The sequence below is a fragment of the Phasianus colchicus genome, chromosome 2 (genome assembly GCF_987193195.1).
Source record: "Phasianus colchicus chromosome 2, bPhaCol1.hap1.1, whole genome shotgun sequence".
Lineage (NCBI taxonomy): Eukaryota > Metazoa > Chordata > Aves > Galliformes > Phasianidae > Phasianus > Phasianus colchicus.
In genome coordinates this window covers 44609846-44632418 of record NC_143437.1, presented here as the reverse complement: position 1 = coordinate 44632418, position 22573 = coordinate 44609846, and the positions used below count along the sequence as shown (strand labels likewise).

The 22573-nt window shown below is 35.5% G+C and overlaps 1 protein-coding gene across 1 annotated transcript in view; it reads right to left on the bottom strand.

The window, feature by feature from the left end:
* Nucleotides 1-22573, bottom strand: part of PRKN (parkin RBR E3 ubiquitin protein ligase) — a 683347-nt gene that overhangs the window by 335343 nt on the left and 325431 nt on the right. Inside the window, exon 6 of the mRNA XM_090135537.1 lies at nucleotides 15541-15656. Within this exon, the coding sequence (XP_089991663.1) occupies nucleotides 15541-15656 (116 nt within the window). The remainder of the gene's footprint in view (nucleotides 1-15540; nucleotides 15657-22573) is intronic.

Genomic DNA, 22573 nt, shown 5'->3' with positions numbered 1-22573 from the left:
CAACAATCCTAAAAAGAGACTCTTTGGTGAGACTGCACAAAATTTGAGTGTATGGGCTGGTAGTACAAGGGACACAATAAAATATCAGAGAACAATGGCACAACAGTACAAGAAAGCAGAACAAGCAAATTCCATACGTTGCCCCTTAACCCTTACTAAGGCTTGCAGCCCTGAATTACTTTAAGGGAATTTGAAAATGTATGCCATGTATACAGACTGTTGATGAAATTTATGGAAAACCACCCAATTCAAGGGGTGACAAACTCACACCAACTTCCATAAAAAAATAAATGCATACAGTACACCTAAGGAATGTTAAACTCTGTGGTCCCCAGCATCTCTACAGATAAGCAATGTATATTTGACTACCTTGCATGATATAATTTTGTGCAACTTAACAAAATAAAACATATGCAAAGCCACAAAGGTATATAAGTAATCATACTTGCACTGAAACTTTTTGACCAACTCTGTTTCTGAAATAAATGAAATGCATTGAAACAACATTTTTCGATTAAAAAAACAAAGAAATTTAATAATCTTAAGCATATTTATCAAACTGCAGATAGCATGCATAATAATAGTTGGACAAATCCCTTCATCAATAATAAATTCATACTTCCCTTATTATACATTTTAAAATAGCAGACTAATTTTCTCATCCAGGTTTTCCCTTTCTAATTAGTAAAAGAAAAAAACCTGCAGACATTAACAAAAATTGAGTTACAAGTCCTGTCTCTTAGATCATTAACATTCTAGCACAGATCTAGTATAGATCCAGATCATTCAGACATTCTAGTATAAAATCATTTCTGAATGGTTCATACTCTATGAGTCAATGATCAGTAGATGTGCCAGACAAATCGTAGCTGTGCAACGAATAACACAGAGATCACATAACTACGAGAGTCTGCGCTGGTCCACCTGCTGACATATTAGACCCAGGTACAGACTTTGGTACAAACTAATAATTTATTAAAAAGTCTACTGAATATTTCTGAGTACTCTCAGAACTTTTTATGAACTGAAGTTTAAAATAAAAACATGAACTTCTTCCTTAAGGTACTGCACACCTTAAAAAATGCAAAGAAAAGAACAAACTATTATTCACTCTTCTTCTGAAGAAAATTATTACAGACTTGTGTGAATAATTAAACATGTCCTACAAGGTACTAACACTTCAGGGCACTTCACTGACGTTTAATTCTCCAAGTGTTAAGAACATGAGAAATACCTTAGGAGGGTTCCTGTTCAGACACATCTTGCGTAAGTGAATGAATGGGTCACCGACTCCACAATAACCTTGTATTGCTGAAGTCAGGGGAGTTTTGCCAACAACCCCAATGAGGACAATATCATTTTCTCAATATTAAAGTTAGCATATTTCCTGTCTCCTTTGATCCATTTAACAAGGTGATGAACTACCAATATCTAAAATATTTACTAAGTTCGAAGCAGATTATGTGTTTGGCAAGACTCAAAGAAACACTGATAATCCCATCTAAATTTTGATCTCTCACCTTGAGGTTGAATTAAGAAAATAAAAAGATATTTTACTTATATACGCAGTATAGCCCATTCTACTTTTAAACCAAATCAGAGCTGATGCTAACATTTAGGAAATGAAAAAAACCTTCAACATTCAAAGGAAAACATTCCTTCTGAGAGCACCAAATACCATTTTCTGATATACCTCAATAGTATGGCCTCATATGTCAGCTTTTTGTCTATTTGGCATTAGTTACGCTAATGATCTGGATGACAGGACAGAGTACAGCCTCAGCAAGATTACAGATGATACAAAGCTGAGTGCTGCTGTGGATGTACCAGTGGATCATGCTGCCACTCAGAGTGACCGGGACAGTCTGGAGAAGTGGGCTGACAGGGACGTCCCTGCCAAGCACAGAGAAGTCCTGCCCCTGAGAATGAATAACCCAAGGCACCAATCAGTATGTGCTGAGGGCCACCCAGCTGGAAAATGGCTTTGCTCAAAAGGACATGGGGCCTTGGGGTACAAGAAGTTGAATGTAAGCCAATAGTGCACCATTGTTACACAGCTGATGAAGCACTGGCACAGATTTCCCAAAGAAGCTGTAGGAATGTCCCTTCTTCTTCAAAAGCTGCCTGGATTTGAGTCTGGGTGCCCTGCTCTGAGTGGCCTTGCTTGAGCAGGGGTTGGGCCAGATAGCTCCAGCAGTCCCTGCCAATCTCAAATGCATTTTTCTCCCTCTGACAAGGAACTCCTTGAGGCCTTTCAGATAGCATCAGGTCACATTTTTCTGTTGCTTATGTATCAAATCTGAACATCTCATACTGAGTTGAAACCTACTGAAGCACTGCCCAACTTACGTGTATGCAGCAGATGGACTCAGAGACAATCCCTGTGCCTGTATTACCAAGCAGGCACACCAGAGACTTAATTTAATTCTCTTTGGCACTTGTGAAAAAACAGGCTTTGGAATTGTCTAATTTTTATCAAAAGCTCTACAAATGATGCCAAAAATACTTACTGAGATTTGATTGTTCAAGGGAAGAGCAGTGAATATTAGATTCTGCATCTAAAAATTATTGCATCGTAATGGAAGATATACCAATGTGTATGTGATTTCTCTGCCATTAGCATCCTGTACCTAGATCATTCTGTATGCTTTTCACAAGCACTAATCAGTTTCTAAGCTTAGTTCTTAATAACTCCCCTTAACTTTCGTCTTCTAACTATGTCAAAGTTTATGACATTTATAAAACCTATAAAACATACCCAAATATCTGAAGTGCTGGAGAAGATGCTAAGCATACCAGACATGTAGAGCACTTTGTATTTAAAACATGGAAGAAGAGTTGTAATAGGATAATTCATAAAATCTATAGCACGGAAATTAAATAAAGAGAAAAGTGCTACAGATTGCTGTAAGCCAGAATCACCTAATAGCATTAAAGAGAAAGGAATGACCATTAGAGTCTATGAGATACTCTAAGTACCCCTCAAGGGCCTGTATATGCTTCACTGCTTTATGTGAAGCCTTGTGTCCTTCACTGTACAATCTTGTTAATCAGTTCTCAAGGTCACAGCTGAAAGCAAGAGAGACTGTGCAGATGTAGAAGATATTTACTTCTGGAAAAATATATAATTCTGTTAATGTGAAAACAATAAGCCGAAGTCTATTACAGAAATCCAAACCTGTGAACATTTATCCCTATTGACGTCACAAAAAGACTCTCACAAAACTGTTTGCAGAATCTGTCTAGAGGCTCAAAGGAGAGGTACCCAAGGTGCAAACAACCCCTATCACTGTCTCTACATGAAAGGAGAAAATGCTGAAGAGATGAGAGAAAGTGCACCTACCTTGGGAATAGTCTTTCCCATTGGAATCCTGGTGACCAAGAAATTACACTTTAAGTGAACCAGTTCATCCAAGAGCAATATTCTGACTATTCTATAATAGCCTTATAGACCATGAATATGTGGAGTTAGACTGCACGCACAGAACTACAAAATTCTTCTGCTCCTAAGCAACATTATGCTTACAGCTTCAAAGCCAGTAAAGAAATACAAGTTTGTAAGAAAAATCATTTAATACCTACTGAAGTGGTTTTAATTATTTTTAAAATGAGTCTTTTTAAATGTGATTACTTTAAATATATTAAAAAGAGATGAAAGAGATAAAATGAATACATGCACAAACATGCCCACACAGAACTATAACAACTATTTTAGCTAAATGTATGGATATTTTTGAAATGCAAGATAAAAACATTTTTTGAAACCTTGGTGAAGTCTTTGAAACATTTTTCCTGTCCCCTTTCACTGGTATTTTACTTTAAAAACAAGATGAAATTAAAATGCACTGGACTGAATGATTTACTTTCTGAAGCAGTTTTACCTTAACATAACCAGTCTGAATCACACTGCAGTTTTTTTGTTTTGTTTTGTTTTGTTTTTTTAACACCATGTGCCTTCTGATCAGGACATAGTTTGATTTCTTATGAGGAATATATACCAAAAGTAAATAAGTAACTTATTTTGTTAGAAAGTACAATGCAGTGATTTTGGAGGCTCTTTTTGGAGGAAAGGCATTGATTTGCTGAAGAGTACAGCTCAATGTTGGCATCAGTGTTGTCAGTATGTTTGCAAGAGCAAGCTGCCCAGATTCACAGAGGTAACATCTCTAGGTGCAGTCAGATTTTCTGAACACTATATCCGAAGAGGCTGGCCCTTGGTTTGCTGGCATTTTGTATAATGTGGGCTATAGCGACCACAGCGAACGTACCTTATGGGAAGAGGTCTGACTGTTCATTTTATTGCTGCTATCATCACAACAAGAAGAAAAAGAAACGTAATTTGAATTTGGAAAAATGGTACTGTCATGCCAAGAGAATACTCTCCAGTTCCTATTCTTTTTTTTCTTTTTTTTCATATGTACCAGATCTGTCTTCTGCCAAGGGAAATAAGAATAGCGTAATTAGCAGAAAGAAAAGTGTATAAATTTTAAAATGTAATGTGCCTGAAATATGAAGGCTGCTCTGAAAGTAATGCCTCCTATGTTAGTTTATTATGTTGGCCTACAATGTCAGAAGCAGATGCTGCTGGTACAGCAGAAGAAGCTGAACCTTCCCACCAGTATTCTGTTACATGTTGTTGATGTGTGACAGATGGCAGCAGAGGTGCAGTCTGACATGGCAGCGTGTTTATAGCGAAATAAAACAAGAAGTTTGCTCACTTATTATACATAAATAAGTGAACATTTTTTTTCCAACACATTTCTCAGTCCCTCCTTGTTCTCCCAAACAAAATTTTGTTAATCCACACAGGTGTGGAAAGCATTATATATTCACTTGCCACCAACTTTCATGCAATGTACTTATCCTGTAATGTTGACTCAAACTAGGCTTTTATGGAATCTGGTAACAATCTACTGAGCTCTTCACTAAGGAACTGAACGGATATTAAAGACATTACCTAGGACAATAGTTACTGTTCCATACTAAATCATTAAGGGAATCTATGAGATGTCAAGTGACATTTAATAAAGTTCACTACATATTATAACAGGTTCTCTGCCTAATAAATAGTCCTTCAGTGTTTCATTAGGGAAATTATATCCTGGTACTTTTGCTTGATAATGCTACTTCCATTTTTTGCTTTCTGCAAATTTCTGCAAATTACTCTGCCATGTAAATATTTCATTTTTTGCTGTTGGGTTTCATGTATTTCTCTATTTCTCTTATCTCTAAATGCCATCCGTGTCTTCTGAAGCACTCTTCCCCAGTTTTTGCCACATTACAATAGCAAGTGTTTGACAATACTGCAATTTATAATAATAACCAGTAATTTCCCTATAATTGTATGACAGAAAACAACCAAATAAAAATGAACTATATCAGATAGCAAAAGTTCATGTTACTTTTTTTTTTTCTATTTAAAGCACTAAAAAGCTGAATATGCAGAATATTTGTTGTTGCGTTTATCTAACGCTTGTAGATTTTATCCAAGGCAGAGCAGCCCAAAAGGTTATTTCAATTATCAGCCTTATCACTAACAAATTTTTTAACTCTTTTTGAATTTATCATGATGATATTTATAACTGTTTCTTCCATGTTAAATAATTGTCTTACAAAGTCATCTTCTGAACATTAGACTGCAATAGACTAAGCATTCATAATGTTTAAATACCCTTTGTAGGACTGCTAAGAAATTTGCATGCATATATATATATATATATATATATATATATACACAAATATATATTTACTTCTCTTTCAGTAACAGTCTACAAAACATACCACCTCTTTTTCAGTTCACCAAGCTGTCAGTATGTCCTCTTCATTTGTCCTAATGGAAGGCACTTACTAGTCACATATACTTGTACATACAAATGTATGTGTAAGTGTAAAAAATGAGCTAGTAGTCAAGACATTCCTTCCACAATTCTTTCCTATCTGTGATAAATTCTTTAAGTTAAACAGAAAATGAATGCAATTTTCTGCTTCTGCTTCTCCTGCTGCTGTTGAGTCAATCAGTACAGAGTAATTCCACTATCAAATAGGTGAAGATTGCCTGAGAAAGAGTCATAGCTGGAAAAGTTGGAAAGATCCATCAATAAAGACACTCCTCATTTGATATTGTGGACTGTCTCTCAGGGATCTAACAGGAGGTTTCAAGTCTTCCCAATATATTGTGGACAACATATACTTGTAAATAGAAGGGGAAGCAGAGCAAAATTCTTCATTTGTTTTTTAATTTTTAAAATTAATTAATATATGCAAGTTTAAAAGGCCTAGTTTAATGTTCCATTAATATTATTGGTGCATATATATGTACTTGTGTATATATATACACACAAGTGAAGTGGATTTAAGCAATTTTCATGCAACAGTCATATCAATTCTCCACTTCTCTGTATTTAACTGTTTCCAAATTACATCCCCCATCTGCTATCCATGATTCATTAATAACACATCTCATGTTAGATACTAAATATCAATTAAAAACATTAAAGCAGTGACTTTTTTATAAAGGGTAGATTTCTTACTGTCACACTTTATTTTGTACAATTTTCTTCAGCTGTCACATACTCACATTCCATTCCTTATTGTTGCTTATTTTAAAAATATCATAAAATAAAGTCAGAATCATTAAAAGGTGATGACTCAACAGGTCTCAGACTAGCCAAATGGAAGGCCACTCATCAGACAACAATAGCTAAGGTTACTCCACGAAGCCTTTCCAGAATTCTTAAACTCCAACCTGAAGGGAACAAACTCTCTGCAATTTATTCACCTTGTTCATACAGACCCTCAGGTTTCTGCCGAGATTATCCCATGTGATGGTGAGCTTCTGGAATACGGATATCTGCCCAAACACAACTGGACTGTGACCTCCAATGATGTTTCCCATAGTACAGCTATCTGGCAGTGATAATACTCAACTGTCACAACAGCCTAGCACTGGAACAGAACATTCCTGAGCAATAAATAAATAAATAAATAAATTTCTCTTTGTTGAGGAATTATTTTTAAATAGAAGGAAAAGAAATTCACAAACACCTGAACTTGCTAATATTTATGAGAAGAAAGAGACAGTGTGGGCTTGCAAATCTCAAAACGTCTCTTTAAACAACATTTTACAAAAATCTGCTACTATGTTTTTCTTATATATTTCAAATAAATTATAACATTCATATTTAAACATGCAGCTCTTGCACAAAAATTATAGTAATCATCCTAGACGTGATCAATAAATGAAAAATGTTAAGTAGTCCTGCTTCCTCAAAATATTTTGGAAGGAATGTCCACCAAATTTTGCATGTGGAGAAACTGGAGACTCGACACATGCCACTTTTAATTAAAAAAATTAAACTCGATGGTTTTAATTAATTTGAGTTAATTTAGTTATTAAGTCTGTCCTGCAAAATGCATTAAATTACAAAAGCAAAGAAATCAGCAAAACAGAAAGCTCACTGCATTACTCATGCAATAACTAAGAATGGCAGAGAAGATGCAACAATACAAGAGTCTACTCATTCTACAATCTGCAGGGTTCAGGTGAAACTTAACATGAAAACTAAAAATTGATGAGATGTACTGCATCTAATATAATCACAAAGATGCACATTACCGAAATCAGTTTATGTTAGAAATAAAATACATCTTTAACTATCTCAAAAATTCTTAGCAATTCTTGGTAGTTGTTTAAAAAACATGTAAGCATGCCAGAGGTCAGATATATCTTTATTCATAAATAGATGAATAAGTGTAAAAAATCAGCTACTACTCAAGAAACTGCCTTCCTCACCTTCCTGTAAACTGCATTGTTCTTTTGCACCAAAAATAGGAGAAAGTAGGCAGCATTTGTTCTCATGGATGGACAGAAAAAAAGTTCATGCTTACTATTTGTTAAAGGAGATGAGAGGTTGAATAACATCCTACTAACTTATCTGCTGCCAGTAAAGAATGAGTATAATAGAACTGTACAATAGCTTTGTCAATCTATTCTCAACTTCAGAAATCCTTAGAAGCTAGAAGCTGTCTCACTGAGATGAAGTTACAGTGAAGATCGTAACAGATCCGAGGGCAAAACAGTAAGCTGTCCTGTCAGTGCCATAAGAAGTAGCTATGTAATAGTGGCTACAATTCTATGGAGGGGTTAAGGCAGCTCAATTTCATGCAAAATGCACATGTTCCAGAAGCCCATGGTACAAATGTTTGAGTCTAAAACCCACAGTGTGTGAAATGAAGGTCACTTACTGGCATTAGTAGACTTTGTTCATGTTTGAAAACACCAACAAAACTGGCAGTGAAATGTTTTCTCTGCATGGCATTGCTTGTATCAGAACTCAAACATTACAACTGTAAAAATTGGTATTCTACAGGCTGCTTTGTTGGGAAAAAAGAAAAAAAAAAAAGCCCTAAACCAATTAGTAACAGTTCTTAGTTTGCTATTTGATTAATTACTTACTTTAAGTGATTCTTCAGAAATCCCATTAATTTCTTAGAAGAGAGAGCAGTAGACATTGTCCCTGATGGTCATAATACTTAGACAAAGTAGATTTAATTCTTAACATAATCTTTTCTCACTTCTCTTGAAACAACTCAAAGTACATAACGACAGCAGAAAATAGCAGGCAGAGATTTGGAGGGGGACTGCATTATCAAAACAGGTCACAGTGAGAAACAACATACTTTTAAAAGGATGAGCTAAGTATAGATTTAATGAGACGTAATAACTTGCATGGATTATAATAGCCAAATGATAATTCTAGGTTCCAATCCCCCAGAAACAAAGAGAAAATAGTAATTGACAGACCAGAGTAAGGTGTTATTTAGTTTATTAAAAAATATCTCATTGAAAATATCCTTTAATGGACAGCCTGCAGTCTTGAAGGGGAACAGAAGGGCCCTTGTAAAAATCTGTTCAAATTGCATCAGAATTGACCCGACAAAGCTCTTCAACTGCAACTTTTGATTCAATCAGAAAGGTTTGTAGGATTATTTATATTTTAAAGCATTTGGATATCGAGTTACATCTCATTTTTCTGTCATATTCACTAGTACATTCCTCCCCTAGTAGTCTCTTTCCTTTTTTTTCTTTTGAAATCTAGATGGCACCCAGAATGAAAGAAAGGTAAGGCAAATAATTTCATGAGTTTCTAAAAAAATGTTTAAACTTCAGTAGAAGAAATGTTCAACCTCAAAGCAAGATACAGCATTATTAGGCAAGATGGGAAAGAATGTCATGGTTAGTAGCTAACTAGGTACACTTTCTACATCACAGAACCATAGACAGAGGTAGGAAAAGGACCTCTGAAGGCCAACTGGTCTAACCCTCTTCTCAAGCAGGCTCAACTAGCACAAGTTCTCCAGGACAATGTCCAGGGTGCTTCTGAAGATCTCTAAGGAGACTCCACAGCCTCTTTGGGCAATGTGTGCCAGTACTTGGTCACCTTCACGGTAAAGAAGTGCTTTGTGTTGTTTGGATGAAACATCTTGTGTTCCAGTTTATATCCACTGCCTCTTGTCCCATCACTGGACACCACTGAAAAGAGCCTGGCTATGTCTTTATTGCATCCTCCCTTCAGGCATTTATGTACATTGATAAAGTCCCCGATTCCTTACATCACTAAGCTAGGATGCTCTTTCATCCTTTCCTTATTGGAGACACGCTCCAGTCCCTTACTCAACTGCAGGATAGGGGAGGAAAAAACAAACAAACAAACAAACAAAAATCCAACAAAAACAAAACAAAACAAAACAACCCACACAGATTATAAGCAAAAAGAAAAAAAAGATTGCTGATTAGGAGCTAGTTAAAGGCTTTGGAGGATGAAAGTAGTCCCAACAGAACAAGATAAACAGTTATCCCTAAAGACATGCGGACTCATTCATTCTTTACTGACTCAAGACAAAGTCAATAGTCTAGTGAATTTCTAACATGCCTTCCTGTGGCACTTCCCCTTTGAGCTTTCCCCCCCAAATACTGACCTTCTCCAATAGTCTCCTGCCACGGAGTTTAATGTTATCAGAGACTGAACTGACTTGGCTGAAAATAATTATGACAGAGCTCTTAAATTGCTTTAAACCCTTAAATAACATTTTGAATATACACTTTTAATTCTTACCATTGGCAAAATCAAGCTCCTCCTCCAACTGCAGCATTAAGAACTCTGAATAGCAGAAAAACAAATGACAAGAATCTATTGTCTAAATAAAAATACCTTTTTTTTTTTTTTTTCTTCTGGAGAGTATAAAGTAGGAATTTATTGGATAAAATCTTTTGATCAACCCAAAAGCAAATACTTCTCCTTCTGGAGGATTCTATCTACTAAAGGACAGCAGGCCCTACATATCTTTTATATTTATCTGTATCTCTTGAAAGCCAAAAATAATGATGCCTTTAGGAATTATGCTCCAGCTAGTTTGTGAAAGATGACGTGAGGCACTTCTGTACTGCACGTTTTATTTTTACACTGCTTAACACTGTTGTTATTCCTGAACCTGATTTATGGGTACCCAGGGGGTACTCCTAACCCCTTTTGATGTTACTTCTAGAAACAGTTGAGAAAAGCAAATCCCCCTTTGAGTATTGAACAGTTTTAGCATTTGTTTCAACTTCCAGCCATTTGCTCAATTTATTAGGAGCTTCTTCAAAGACATAAAATAGCAACGTATCACCTTCAATGCTGTAGAAAGAAAGAAACGCAGAAATGTTGCCAATTCATGCTAACTCTGTTGTAGACAAGCAGAAAGCATTGGAAGGCATTACACTATATGGAATACTGCCTACAGATTTAATAGAAACCTACAAACGTGTTTGGCTCCGAAATATTTCACTCTGTTCATCACAGCTACATGAAAATATTCATAATAAATATAAAGCAAGGCCAAACACAGTGTGTGCCTAATGTAAACTGGAAAGTAAAAATTGGTAATAGACTTAAATATTACTAACTGTATATTTTTTTATATACCATACAGTACAGTACTTCTTTAAATAAGATTTTTATGAGCTCTGCAGACCTCACTACAATCAGACCTAATGCACTGAGCATCTTGGAGCTTAACTGTTCCATGTGTGATAGAATGAGCATGATAAATGTATGTAAGCAACCAGAGAAAAAGTGAGAACTGCAGAATCATCTAGGTTGGAAAAGACCTTCAAGATCATCAAGTTCAACCATCAACCTGAGCCATGCAATCCACCACTAAACTGTTCTCCTCAGTGCAATGTTCACATCTCTCCAAGGGTGGGACTGAACCACTTGCATGGACAGCCCATTCCAATGCTTGACCATCCTCTCCATGAAGAAACTCTTCCTAATACCCGATCAGAACCTCCTGTGGCACACCTTGAAACCACATATTCACATCCTATCACTTGTCATCGGAGAAGAGAATGACTTCCTGCTATCTCTTTGAAGTACTTATAGACACTGATGAGGTCTCCCATCAGCGTCCTCTTCTGAAGACTAAATAACACTAATTCCATTGGTCATTCCTCATAAATCTAGTTTTCATCAGCCTTGTTGCTCTTCATTGTAAATGCCTCAGTAACTCAAAATCCTTCTTCTTGTGAAGGACCCAAGACTAAACACAATATTTGAGATGTCTTGCTAGAAACAGTAATTAAGAAAAACATAAATAACACATGGTTATCATCTTTTCCTGTTTCAACTTTTTTTCAGAAAAAGGAAGAAAAATGTATTACGAAGAATAGCCACAAAATCCTTTTTTTGTGAGTGTGTAGCAGAACTAATAAAAAGTAATTGTTAATGTTCCAGCTGAATGCTATAAAATGATGAAAGTATGTTTTACTAAATACTAGTATAGCAGAGTTGGTATTTTTCAGCTGCGTAGGAGTATTTTATAGAGCTCAACATCGAGAATACAGAGACCTATACACTTAAATAAAGTGAAAAAGATATGTGTATTTATATATCTTTGAGTTATATATGTGTCTGAAGAACATAAGATTGGAGAAAAGAATTAGAAATTCAAAAAATCAGAGCAGAGATTTCATACATAGCCCAAGCACACAGGATGACCTTTGCACAGCACTCCACAACACAGGTCCTGGAAATAGGTATACTTACCCTGTGAAGCTTAAGTTTTAGTACAAAAATTTCACAGTGTTCAGTAACATCTTTTGATACTTCTGAACCCTACATAGGGACTACTAGGACATGAATAACCCTTTTCCATGCCAACTTGCCACTGTGATAAAAAGTATACTTTAATTGCAGATCTAGTGCCTGATCTAGTGGTTGGTGAACCTGCACGCGGCAGGGAGGTTGAAACTAGATGATCATTATGGTCTTTTTCAAACCAGGCCACTCTATGACTCTATGGTACTATGATCTAGTTTTAGTAATGAGTCCTCAGATTTCAAATCAAGATTTTGTCAACATGCCTGTGACAAAGAGACATGTATCAGATTACTGTGTAGGAAATCTCAATCATTTGCCTTGGGATCAGGCTCTCTTTTGTTTAGCAGTACAGTCATGCTAGGGCTCTGGATTGCAGTAAGGGAACTGTTCAAATGGACATGTGAAATTACTGCTTTTAAGTAGATTAGTCTGCACCTTTGCAGTGAAATTTTGAATTAGCAATTCAAGAGAGATTGCTGTTTGGAGACAGTTCTGTAACTAAGAGGGCTGCTCTGAAAGCAATGCCTCCTATGCTATTATATTGGCCGACAAAGTCAAAGGGAGATGGTGGTGGTAGAGGCTGAACCTTCCCGACACTACTCTGTTACATTTTGTTTCTGTGTGACTGATGGCAGCAGAAGGGTAGTCCGACAAAATGGCGTCTGAGATGGAAGTGTGTAGGATGCAAAAGTGTGTCACTGAATTCTTCCGTGCAGAAAAATGACACCCATTGACATTCACTGACACTTACTGAAGATTTATGGAGAACAAACAGTGGATGTGACCACAGTGAAGCAGTGGGTGGTGCATTTCAGCAATGGTGACAGTGACATGAAAAATGAGCCACCTTCTGGATAGTTATGCAGATTTTCCATGAGCAATGCATGCAGGCTCATGTTCAACACTGTTGAAAATGCATAGCTAATGGTGGTGACTATGTTGAAAAATAGTATTTTGTAAATGAGAATTTGTTCTATCAAATACTACTTTAGTAGTGACCAACATACACCACAGAGGATGCGTTCAGAATAATCTCTTTCCAGAAGACACACAATATGAATGACTACAGAGTTCAACTGTTCATTCCATCAATTCTCTATTTTGGCCATCACTTTAAAGTTTTCATCAGTACTTCATTCTCATGTAAATAAGTAAGGGTGCTACCTGCACTGAGGCAGTCAAGGTACAACAAAGTCAGTTAACCACTGAGAGAAAGGAGAGAAAAGAGAGAAGGATCTGAAATAATATTGTCTAAGCCTGTTGATTTCATTTTTCCCAGTTCCACTGGCCAGTACAACAGACCTGCTTGTAGTTGAGAGTAGATGAGGAGGCGTGCAGGAGAACACCCTCAAAATCTTATTAAGTATATACGAAAACAGAATAGCCTCATTATTATTTCACTACATCTCTTGACAAATGAAAAAGGAAATCTATGCCTACAGCTCTAGGAAGTGAGGAGTTGAATTCTGCTTACATAAATTTATTAATACCTTTACAACTGAAGGAGAAAAAAAAAAAAAAAAAGGCTGTTGAAGGACTCTTATGCTCATTCCTTCATTCCTGGGATAACACCTTTCAATGTCACCTGCCAACAATTCATTCCATGTCCTACAAGACATACTGGGATAGTGGGATAGAAGCACATTCCTGTTAATTTTTGGAGACTGATAAGGATACAGCTGGTCTGTAGGCTGCTTTTACACTATCTGCCATCTTTTCCTCACAACACAGCGTGAGGCCAATAGAAAGACTTCTTCCTTCCCTGTTCAGTGTATAAACCCAACAAGCCTATCTGTAAATGAATGCTCCCTTAATTGGGCGCTGAGCTAGAATCCTATTCTGAAACTGAGATTTCTATAGTTATTTGATGCCTGTATTTAAGTAAATGAGAGTTAACATGCTTTGAATAAATAAACTAATACATAAATACATAAACAAATAAAGTTTAGGAAGCCAAATAGTCCTTGGAATAATTCAGCCAAGAAAACTGAGACAATTAAGTCTAAACTCTTTGTTTCCTTTGGGATTTTGTCACAAAACAGAGAAAGAAATTACAAATTCATTATTATGGGTGAATAGTTCTGTACTGAATACATCAACTCAGGAGAATGTCAACATATCCATTTCAAATTTGATTGAAATAATTGTAACCAGTTCTCAAGCCTAAGTAAACACATTTATGACTGATATTCTTCACTCTTATCCTTTGGAAAAAGAGAAAGCTGGGCTCAGAATGGAAACTCCATATTGCCTTTAATTACTGAGAGGTTAATACTGTTGCATGCCAAAAAATTAGGATAAACAAAGTAATTCTGCACACTGTGCCTGCAAGACTCTGAAAGAGATGCAGAGCAGCTCCACAAAGCCTATGTATATGTAATGAGATGAATACCACACTCTTCTTTTCAATATACAGTTTAGCCTATAACTAAGAGACACATTCATCAACCAAATGTTGTCAGCAACAAAACAGCTACTATCAATTCAGTAGCACATAAGCAAAACATAATTAAACAAGGTCTGGGATAAAATCAAAATAACAACCTAATATTTCTAATAGGAACATTTTTTTCCAGGAATACAGTTTATTTTCCCAAGATACCCCTAACAAATTTATCCAGTCTTCTTGCCATCTTATAAGACTACAGGTATTTTTTTCTAAATAGTTTACCCTTTTCCATAATACAGATGAATCAGCAGAAATACTTAAAATATATTTAAAATGAATAACATTCTCGTTATTGGTTTTGAGGATCCACCTCAAATTTTCTATCAGTAGATGAATGTGTTTCAGATAATTCTTCACAATAGGGGTAGCTGTCTTTCTTGGCAATTAATTTTTAATCACGCATTTGCGAGCAATGTTATTCTTGAATATATGTGCTGAATTGCCATACAATAAGATGGATTACAGTATTTAAAACTGCAGTAAACAAGAATATGAGAACAGATGAACCATCAGTAATTTTGCTTTGATTTATAAAACAAACACCAAAAGGTTCCTGTTCGCAGGAATATTTTGTCAACCTCAAAATCACGATTTCATTCACTGTATCTCAAACACAAACTAGAGGCAAAGATCTATACACCTACATCACTGCCATAAGCACTCAAGACTGTAGCTAGAACATAATCAATCACATTTCCACCTGTAACTTAACTAAGGTATACAAATTGTATTCATATTGGCAAAGCAATGAATACATCTGAATGTGGCCTTTTTTCTACCACAATAGTGGGGAAAAAAAAAAAAAACAAAAAAAAAAAAACGAAAAAACATAAAAACCCCCACACATTTTAAAAGGTAACCATGCACAGAAAAAAAAAAGAGCTCTCTGAAAGTGATAAGTACGCCGAAGCACTGAGACTGTGAATCTCTGACACTGTTCACTGTACTCACCTAATATCCGTGCATGTTATACATGTGATACCGCGACTGTTTGTAGTAACGAGGTTCAAAGCCACAGATGTTTCACTGTCAGTTGTTGGGTGTGCTCCACATTTAAAGTAAAACTCCTGAAGTATTGAAAGGAGAGATAAAGAAAAGATTATGTAACTGCAGCTCGTGTCCTCCCTTTATCTTAGGCTAACTGACATTTGAGACAACAGACAAATCACCACCGCCAACAGAAAAGGAGGACAATCATTAGGAATGGTTTAGAAGGAATCCCTTGCAAAAGTAGCAGTCTAGGTGCATGCTTTGTTCAGTCATTTCATAGAAAAAGAATTTTCCTTGTGAACTGATTCGATGTCAATGTTCAACCCTGTTACAATTTTGAATTTATAGAAGTGACTACCCCTTGACTTCATCTAAGCATCAAAGGCAGAGTATTATGAACTATAATTGTACATATCCAATTTTTATTGTTGTTTTTGTTACAGATGTTACCATTTTCTGAACTTCAGAGGACAAAATCTTGGCTTTAAATTAGTAAAGCCTGGCCCTGTTTTTGTGATGTTGGAAATCTACAGAATATGATTTTATTGTGATATTAAAGGGAGCTCTCTCAAGACACATGTTAAATTTGCAATTATTGAATTACAGAATAGTTTGGGTTGGAAGGGCCTTTAAGATGATCTAGTTCCAACCCCCTTGCTATAGGCAGAGACACATCCCAGTAGACCAGGTTGCTCAAAGCCCCATTCAGCCTGGACTGGTATACATCACACCACATTTAAATTAACTTGCCTTAGTTGATACAGCTCTACATAGCCACTTACAATGCTGTTCTCAGTGTAATACTTTTCATATAACTGTGCTTTTTTATCTTTTTCTTTTCTCCCCAGGGAAGGCCATAACAATCATGCTGAGATTCAATAAAGTTTTGCTATATAAGATTGTTTCACACATCCAAATCAGTGTTTGCGTACATAATAAAAAAAGCAGTATGAAAATAGGAGTCACAGATGACAATTTAGAGGGTTGTTGGTTTTTTTCTTCCCCTCAAAGACCTTTTCTTCCAGTATAAAATAGTGAAGGTTTGTAATGAAAACAGTAAGACTGATGTAAGGAAGCATAGATGCAAAAGCATCAAAAAAAGAAACAGTGAGAAGTCAAGAAAGAGTGATAGATGTTGATGGCATCAAAGATCACAAATGACTCTTCAGACATCCATACAAAGTAAAAAAAAAAGATATAAAAAATATCAATAGTATCATTACAGCCTTCCTTCTAAGACAGTAAATTCCTCATCTCTGAGAAACACTGATATGCAAGAGACTGAACACCAGTAAAATAATCAAATTCCACCATATGTTAAGGACTCACTTCTGAAGGATGTACTAGAAGCATTTTATTAAAGCAGCTAAATGCAAGAAGATAGTTTAAAGATAAGTCTACTTTTAATATAATCTTCTCTAATTACTTATATAGACTCTGTTTTTTTTAAATGATGAAGTCATCCTTCTGTACTGTTTCAAAACATTGCGAGCTAGCCCCAGGTAAGAAAATATGTTTAAAGTCATCCTAATAGAATAGACCAGACTTTTTGCACTTCTTTTTCCCATCTTGTTCAGGACCCAATTTAAGACAGCACTTAAGTTCAAGTTAAGCACTTAAGTTCAAGTTCAGCAATCATGTATGAGGCAATGGAAGTACGTGTTCAACGGGAGTACACTAAACCTTAAACAACATGTAACTAATTTATTTTCAACTTTTAAAAACAAACCCATAATCTTCACTTTATATAGTTTTGGAGCTTAGGTTTTTTTGCTCTGTAATTCTATTTTCTTTTTCTCCTTCTTAAGGCATGAAATGGTAAGATGGATTTATTTTAATGCAGTAGAAGACCTGAAAATACCTTCTTCCTTCAGTACATATTCCACACAGAACATAAAACTAAGAGAACACTGAAGATTCACTACTCCTGAACACATAAACTATGGTCAAGGAAGTACACAATGAAAAGATAAATGCATTTTATAAACTCCTTACCTCCTTTAATAAAACTTTCTTAGGGTCGCAAGCAAAAAAGAAAAATTGAGCAAAAAAAGGAACTAAGCCCTAAAACACGTGAAAAAGCCTCAGACTTGAACATTTTTTTTTACTTCTTCTTCTTCTTCTTTTTTTTTTTTTTTTTTTTTTAGAAGATTTAATGCTTGTAGACTTTGATGTGAAAACAGCCAAAGCCACCAAATTTAAAAAAAAAAAAAAAGAAGAAGAAGGATGAGACTACACTCCCAAATGGCTCTCTCAGCAAACCTGGGAAAATTACTTCTCTATATTTCTGTTTATCAGCCTTAAAACTGCTTTAAGAAAACTCCTCTGCTAATTACATTTATAAAATACTTCGGTGTTTCTGAACAGGGAACATTACAGAATGCAAAAATATTATTGGAAATAACAAAAGAAATTACTGCCATCCTCAGAAACTATATGCTGAGAAATTGCCTGCTTGAGCAAACTACAATTTAAAAAAATAATATATCTCAATATTAAATGCCAAAAGAATAGAGGGCTAGTTAAAACTAGAGTAAAAAAAATTAGATTCTATGTTGAATAGTTTGTAGACTAAATTTTCAAGATTAAAGACTATAAAAAGTCATTATGAGTGCATTGAGACTCACAATGCAATAAAAATAATTCATGTATGAAATGTGAACCCTTGTAAATGATGTTGGCCTGCACAGTGCCCAGCTGCACAAAGCTCAGCAGGACAGTGCTTCTGCAGCCTGAAACACCAGCACTGCACTGGGAGCTCTGAAACATAGCAGGTTCAGGCCCTGAAAATGCAGTGTGAGCACCTGGCAGTTCTGGCATTTCCACATTTATTTTTAATCATCCTAATATGTATTCCAGTTATTTAAAGGATTTTAAAAGGCATGAACTTGATTAGTTTGCAGTTGCAATTAAAAACCTAAGAAGCTTGGGTTTATACATTGTGTGAATAATTCATAAATATTTGTTACATAGGATATGTTTACAAGATTATATTCTAAACATACACACTGCCTGAAGCTTCAGTTTTAGTAAACTTCTTCACTGGTTACGGTGTGTTGGCCCAGAGAACTCCCTGGGCTGGATCTCTGCTATTCCTGGAAGAGACAAGCAGCAGATATCTGCCAGATTTGCCAGATCTGAACAACTGGCACACTCATATTATATAAGCTGTAGTTACACTTCCATAGATTAAAACCAACATACCTTTCCATACTTAATTTATATGCTGCTGCGCAAGACACTACTTTCACAATTTTAACCTCACAATAAACAAAGTTTACAGGACAACATAAAAGCAACAGGTAAAATTTTATGCAGTTTACTTCACTATCTGACCACTTCTAAAATACTTAAAAATAGTAAAATTACATTATACCACCATTGAGCATTTTTTCCTCTGTTAGTAATGAATAAATAAATGAAACTTTAATGAATGACATTTTCTGTTTTTCTTAAGTATTCCTGATCTGCAATAAGTAAGGATGTGAAGGAATTGCTGAAAAAGCTTAGAAAAAATTTCTAGGTTCCATAAGTGAGTACTTTTATGATCACCTTCTATTGCAGTGAATACTTTTAGATCATTTTCTTGCCTAAAGGCATAGTTCCCATGAAATTGTGAACATTCTATTAAACATTACAAATGTCATCCTCTTGGCAGTGCATCTGATAGATTGTTATTCAGAGAAAGGAGCAGGCACTGCTGTTACATACTTTGTCATTTTCTTCATTCCTGTTACCATTTTTTGTGTCACATAACACTGTAAAAATTGCAAGGGGGAAAGAAAAGGTTCAAAGATGCATGGTAACTGTATGCAGCTTTCCAAGAAACTCTTCCCTATGAGGAAAATATACTCCTATTTCTCAAAAACAAACACACACCTTACTTATATCTTGAAGGGAAGGGAAGAAAAAACAACCCATCCACCTCAAAAACCCATCACCCTAAATTCTATCTTGCCAGGTAAAGGAGAAGCTTGCATATCCCTAATTTCTGACAACAAGCTTCTGTCTTCTAGATGATCAAGCTAGCACAGTAATTAAAGTGATCAAAGTGATGCTTATACCTTCACAGTGAGACTAATACCTGCCAGTGAATAATACAAGACAGTTTCAGACAAATAGTTGCCTTTTAATAGGCATTCCCCACCCTAGTAAAATGTACTGTCTGAAACAGTACTGCTCTTTGCTAACAAATATCAAAATAGCCTGTATTTAAGCTGCATTTCAGCTGATGTGCAAGTTAGACACATGAAGTAGTTTCTACACACACTTCTAACTCACTGCTGTGGTAACTGCTTCAAAATTCTAAGGAAGCTCATACTGAATTCCTTGTTCCCTTTTCTTAATAAATTATGGATTGAGATAAGGCTTTAAGATGGTGATGTTCTGTGTTGTTTTGTCTTTTTTTTTTTTCCCCCCACATGGGTAACACACGTTTACTTAGAACTGATAAGTAAAGTTATTTATTAAAATATTGAAAATACAGCTTTCATTTTTCAAATGATTAGCCCTTATACATCTCTCTTCATGTAACACCAGAATTATTCTCCTGAAAGAGAGAAAACTTCATTGTCTTCCTAACACACTTCCGTGATAAGGCTTTGCTGCCTTTTCCAACTAAAAGCTTAAGCAAATATTCAGTGTATCTTACGACAAACTGGAAGAAACTCACTTCAGAATAGCTTTCAAATCTAGCATGTTTTCAGAGATAGTTGGGGAAGAACATTTTAAGGTTCCACATCCCAGCAGAACTGGAGGCAGTAGTTTTCCTGAGCACAGGAATCTCACTCTAGTGAAAAATTCAGAAAACATGACGTTATCTATATATGGACCAGCTGCAGTTTTTAAAGTTAAACAAAAAAGAAACACGTCAGACAGAAGAGCTGTTTGAGTTCCATTGTTTAAATAATGAGGAAGGTTGTGCAGCCAAATGACAATTCTTAGAGATTACTGCAGTCAGTTCTTTAATTAATCTGTTATTGACTCAAGACGGTGTTGTGTATGTAAGAATGTTCCACTTCCTCCTTTGATTTTGGATTTTGACAAGCTTTTGTAACTGGGAGACATCCTGCATAAAACAGTGGCCTCACCTTTCTACTGCCTCATTTCTTCATGCAGCTTCAGAGATTAGCGCCTCAAACCAGGTACTGAGCACTGTGTGCATCACGTAGTACATGCACTTATGGATTTATTTATAGATTACAACTCTGCATAGTTTAGTTTTACTAAGAAAAGACTTCTAAGATTTAAAAAAAATATATTAACCATAATCCAAGTTTTAGCCTTTAGACCTAACCTGTAGTTAGGTCTAAAATCAAAAGATACATAAATAAATACATAAGCATTACAATATTTACCTAAATCTTAGATGAGGTTTGTTTCAGTTATGCCCAGAGTTCATCTGGAACTGCTCTTGTAACTTTTGTGACTAAGAAATTAACTGCTACTGTCACCAGCAGTACATTCTTTTAAGGTAATCTCCATTCAATACTATTTCTTTTTTTTTTTTTTTTTTTTTTTTTACTTACGGTTCCAATAAGAATCAAACTTCCCCTCTAAGGATTTTCTGTAATTCACAACCTCAATGATTGTTCACAATATCAGAGGTGTAAAGACTTTCAGCTGACTTTCCTGAGCTGAGCATGGATAGCTGGGTCACCTTCTAGGCAAATCAATGATAAATGCATTCATAAAAAGGTTTACATGGATGACATCCTTGGTTACGTAAAAGCAAAACTTGTTCCAAGGGAAAGGATTCATCCACACTACTCAAACAGCATTTAAGCTGCAGCACATAACCATTTAAGTGCCATCCGATCACTATAAAAAGTAGAATAATTTATGCAGTTCATTACTAGTTGTCTATTAAGATTAAGCAGAACAATAATAAAGGTTAAGTGGCAGTGGATTTAGAGGTGTATGATCGTTAATAGATTTTAGAAATACAATGATGCAAAGGTTGCAGATGTTGGTCACATTAGCTACTTACATCCCAATACTACTCTTTCAAAAGAAGTGATCTCTGCATTCAGGTAACATTTGTTTGCCATAAAACCAGAACATTTCTCCAGTTTTCCACTTGAAAATAAAGATCACATCAAAAACTCAGTACCTGATCTCAGATTTACGTAATTCAAAATAGAATCAGAATAATCAGCTAGAACGAAAGGAAAAGTCTCAAGCCTTAGAATTTCAAATGCTCAGAATCTCTGACATAGAACACACAGTACAATAGTACAAGTACAAGAGCTCATGGATGCTGTCAGAAGTGTGATCTTTGAAATAAATGCCTTTATGGAACTCAGTGAGAAAACATCACTTAGGAGAGATCCACCACTGTATAGGGCCCCCTGTTAAAACAGAGTTCATAATCATGCAGACCTCAAAACTAAACTGAAACATTTTTTGAAAAGAAGAACGATTAAGTGTTGAGATACTAAATTTCAATGTCTGTTAAAAGCATATACTTAGATTTAATTCGGCAATAGACAAAGGCAGCATAAAAAACTAAAAAAAGCATGAGTATCAGTTTCAGAGTAGCTGCTTAGCATGTATTATAATCAGCATATCCTGAACATTAGTGCTGATTTCTAGGATTTAAACTTCCCCTTAAATCTCTTTTAAAGTAGAATCCAACTGTTCAAATTTCTTACTAAGTGTTTCCTGTAGAGAATCAACACTTTACTCTGAGCTTAATTTCCTCAGCAATCAGATTTGATTTTTTATATGGGAACGTCAGCCACACAAAAAAGGGCTCAAGAAGGGAAAAATCTCAAATACCATATGACATCAGGTCCTCAGCCTATGCTTCTTACAGCAGAAAAAGTTGCCTGCAATTACAGCTTTGAGCGATTTCTTTCTTTTTCAACCATGCCAACAAGCACTTGTGGAAAAGACAGTAATGAATTTTAGAAGACTACAGCATAAATCTAAAATGTATAAGAAACAAAACTCCCATACTTGAATTGTAAATAATTCACAGGTGACATTAAGT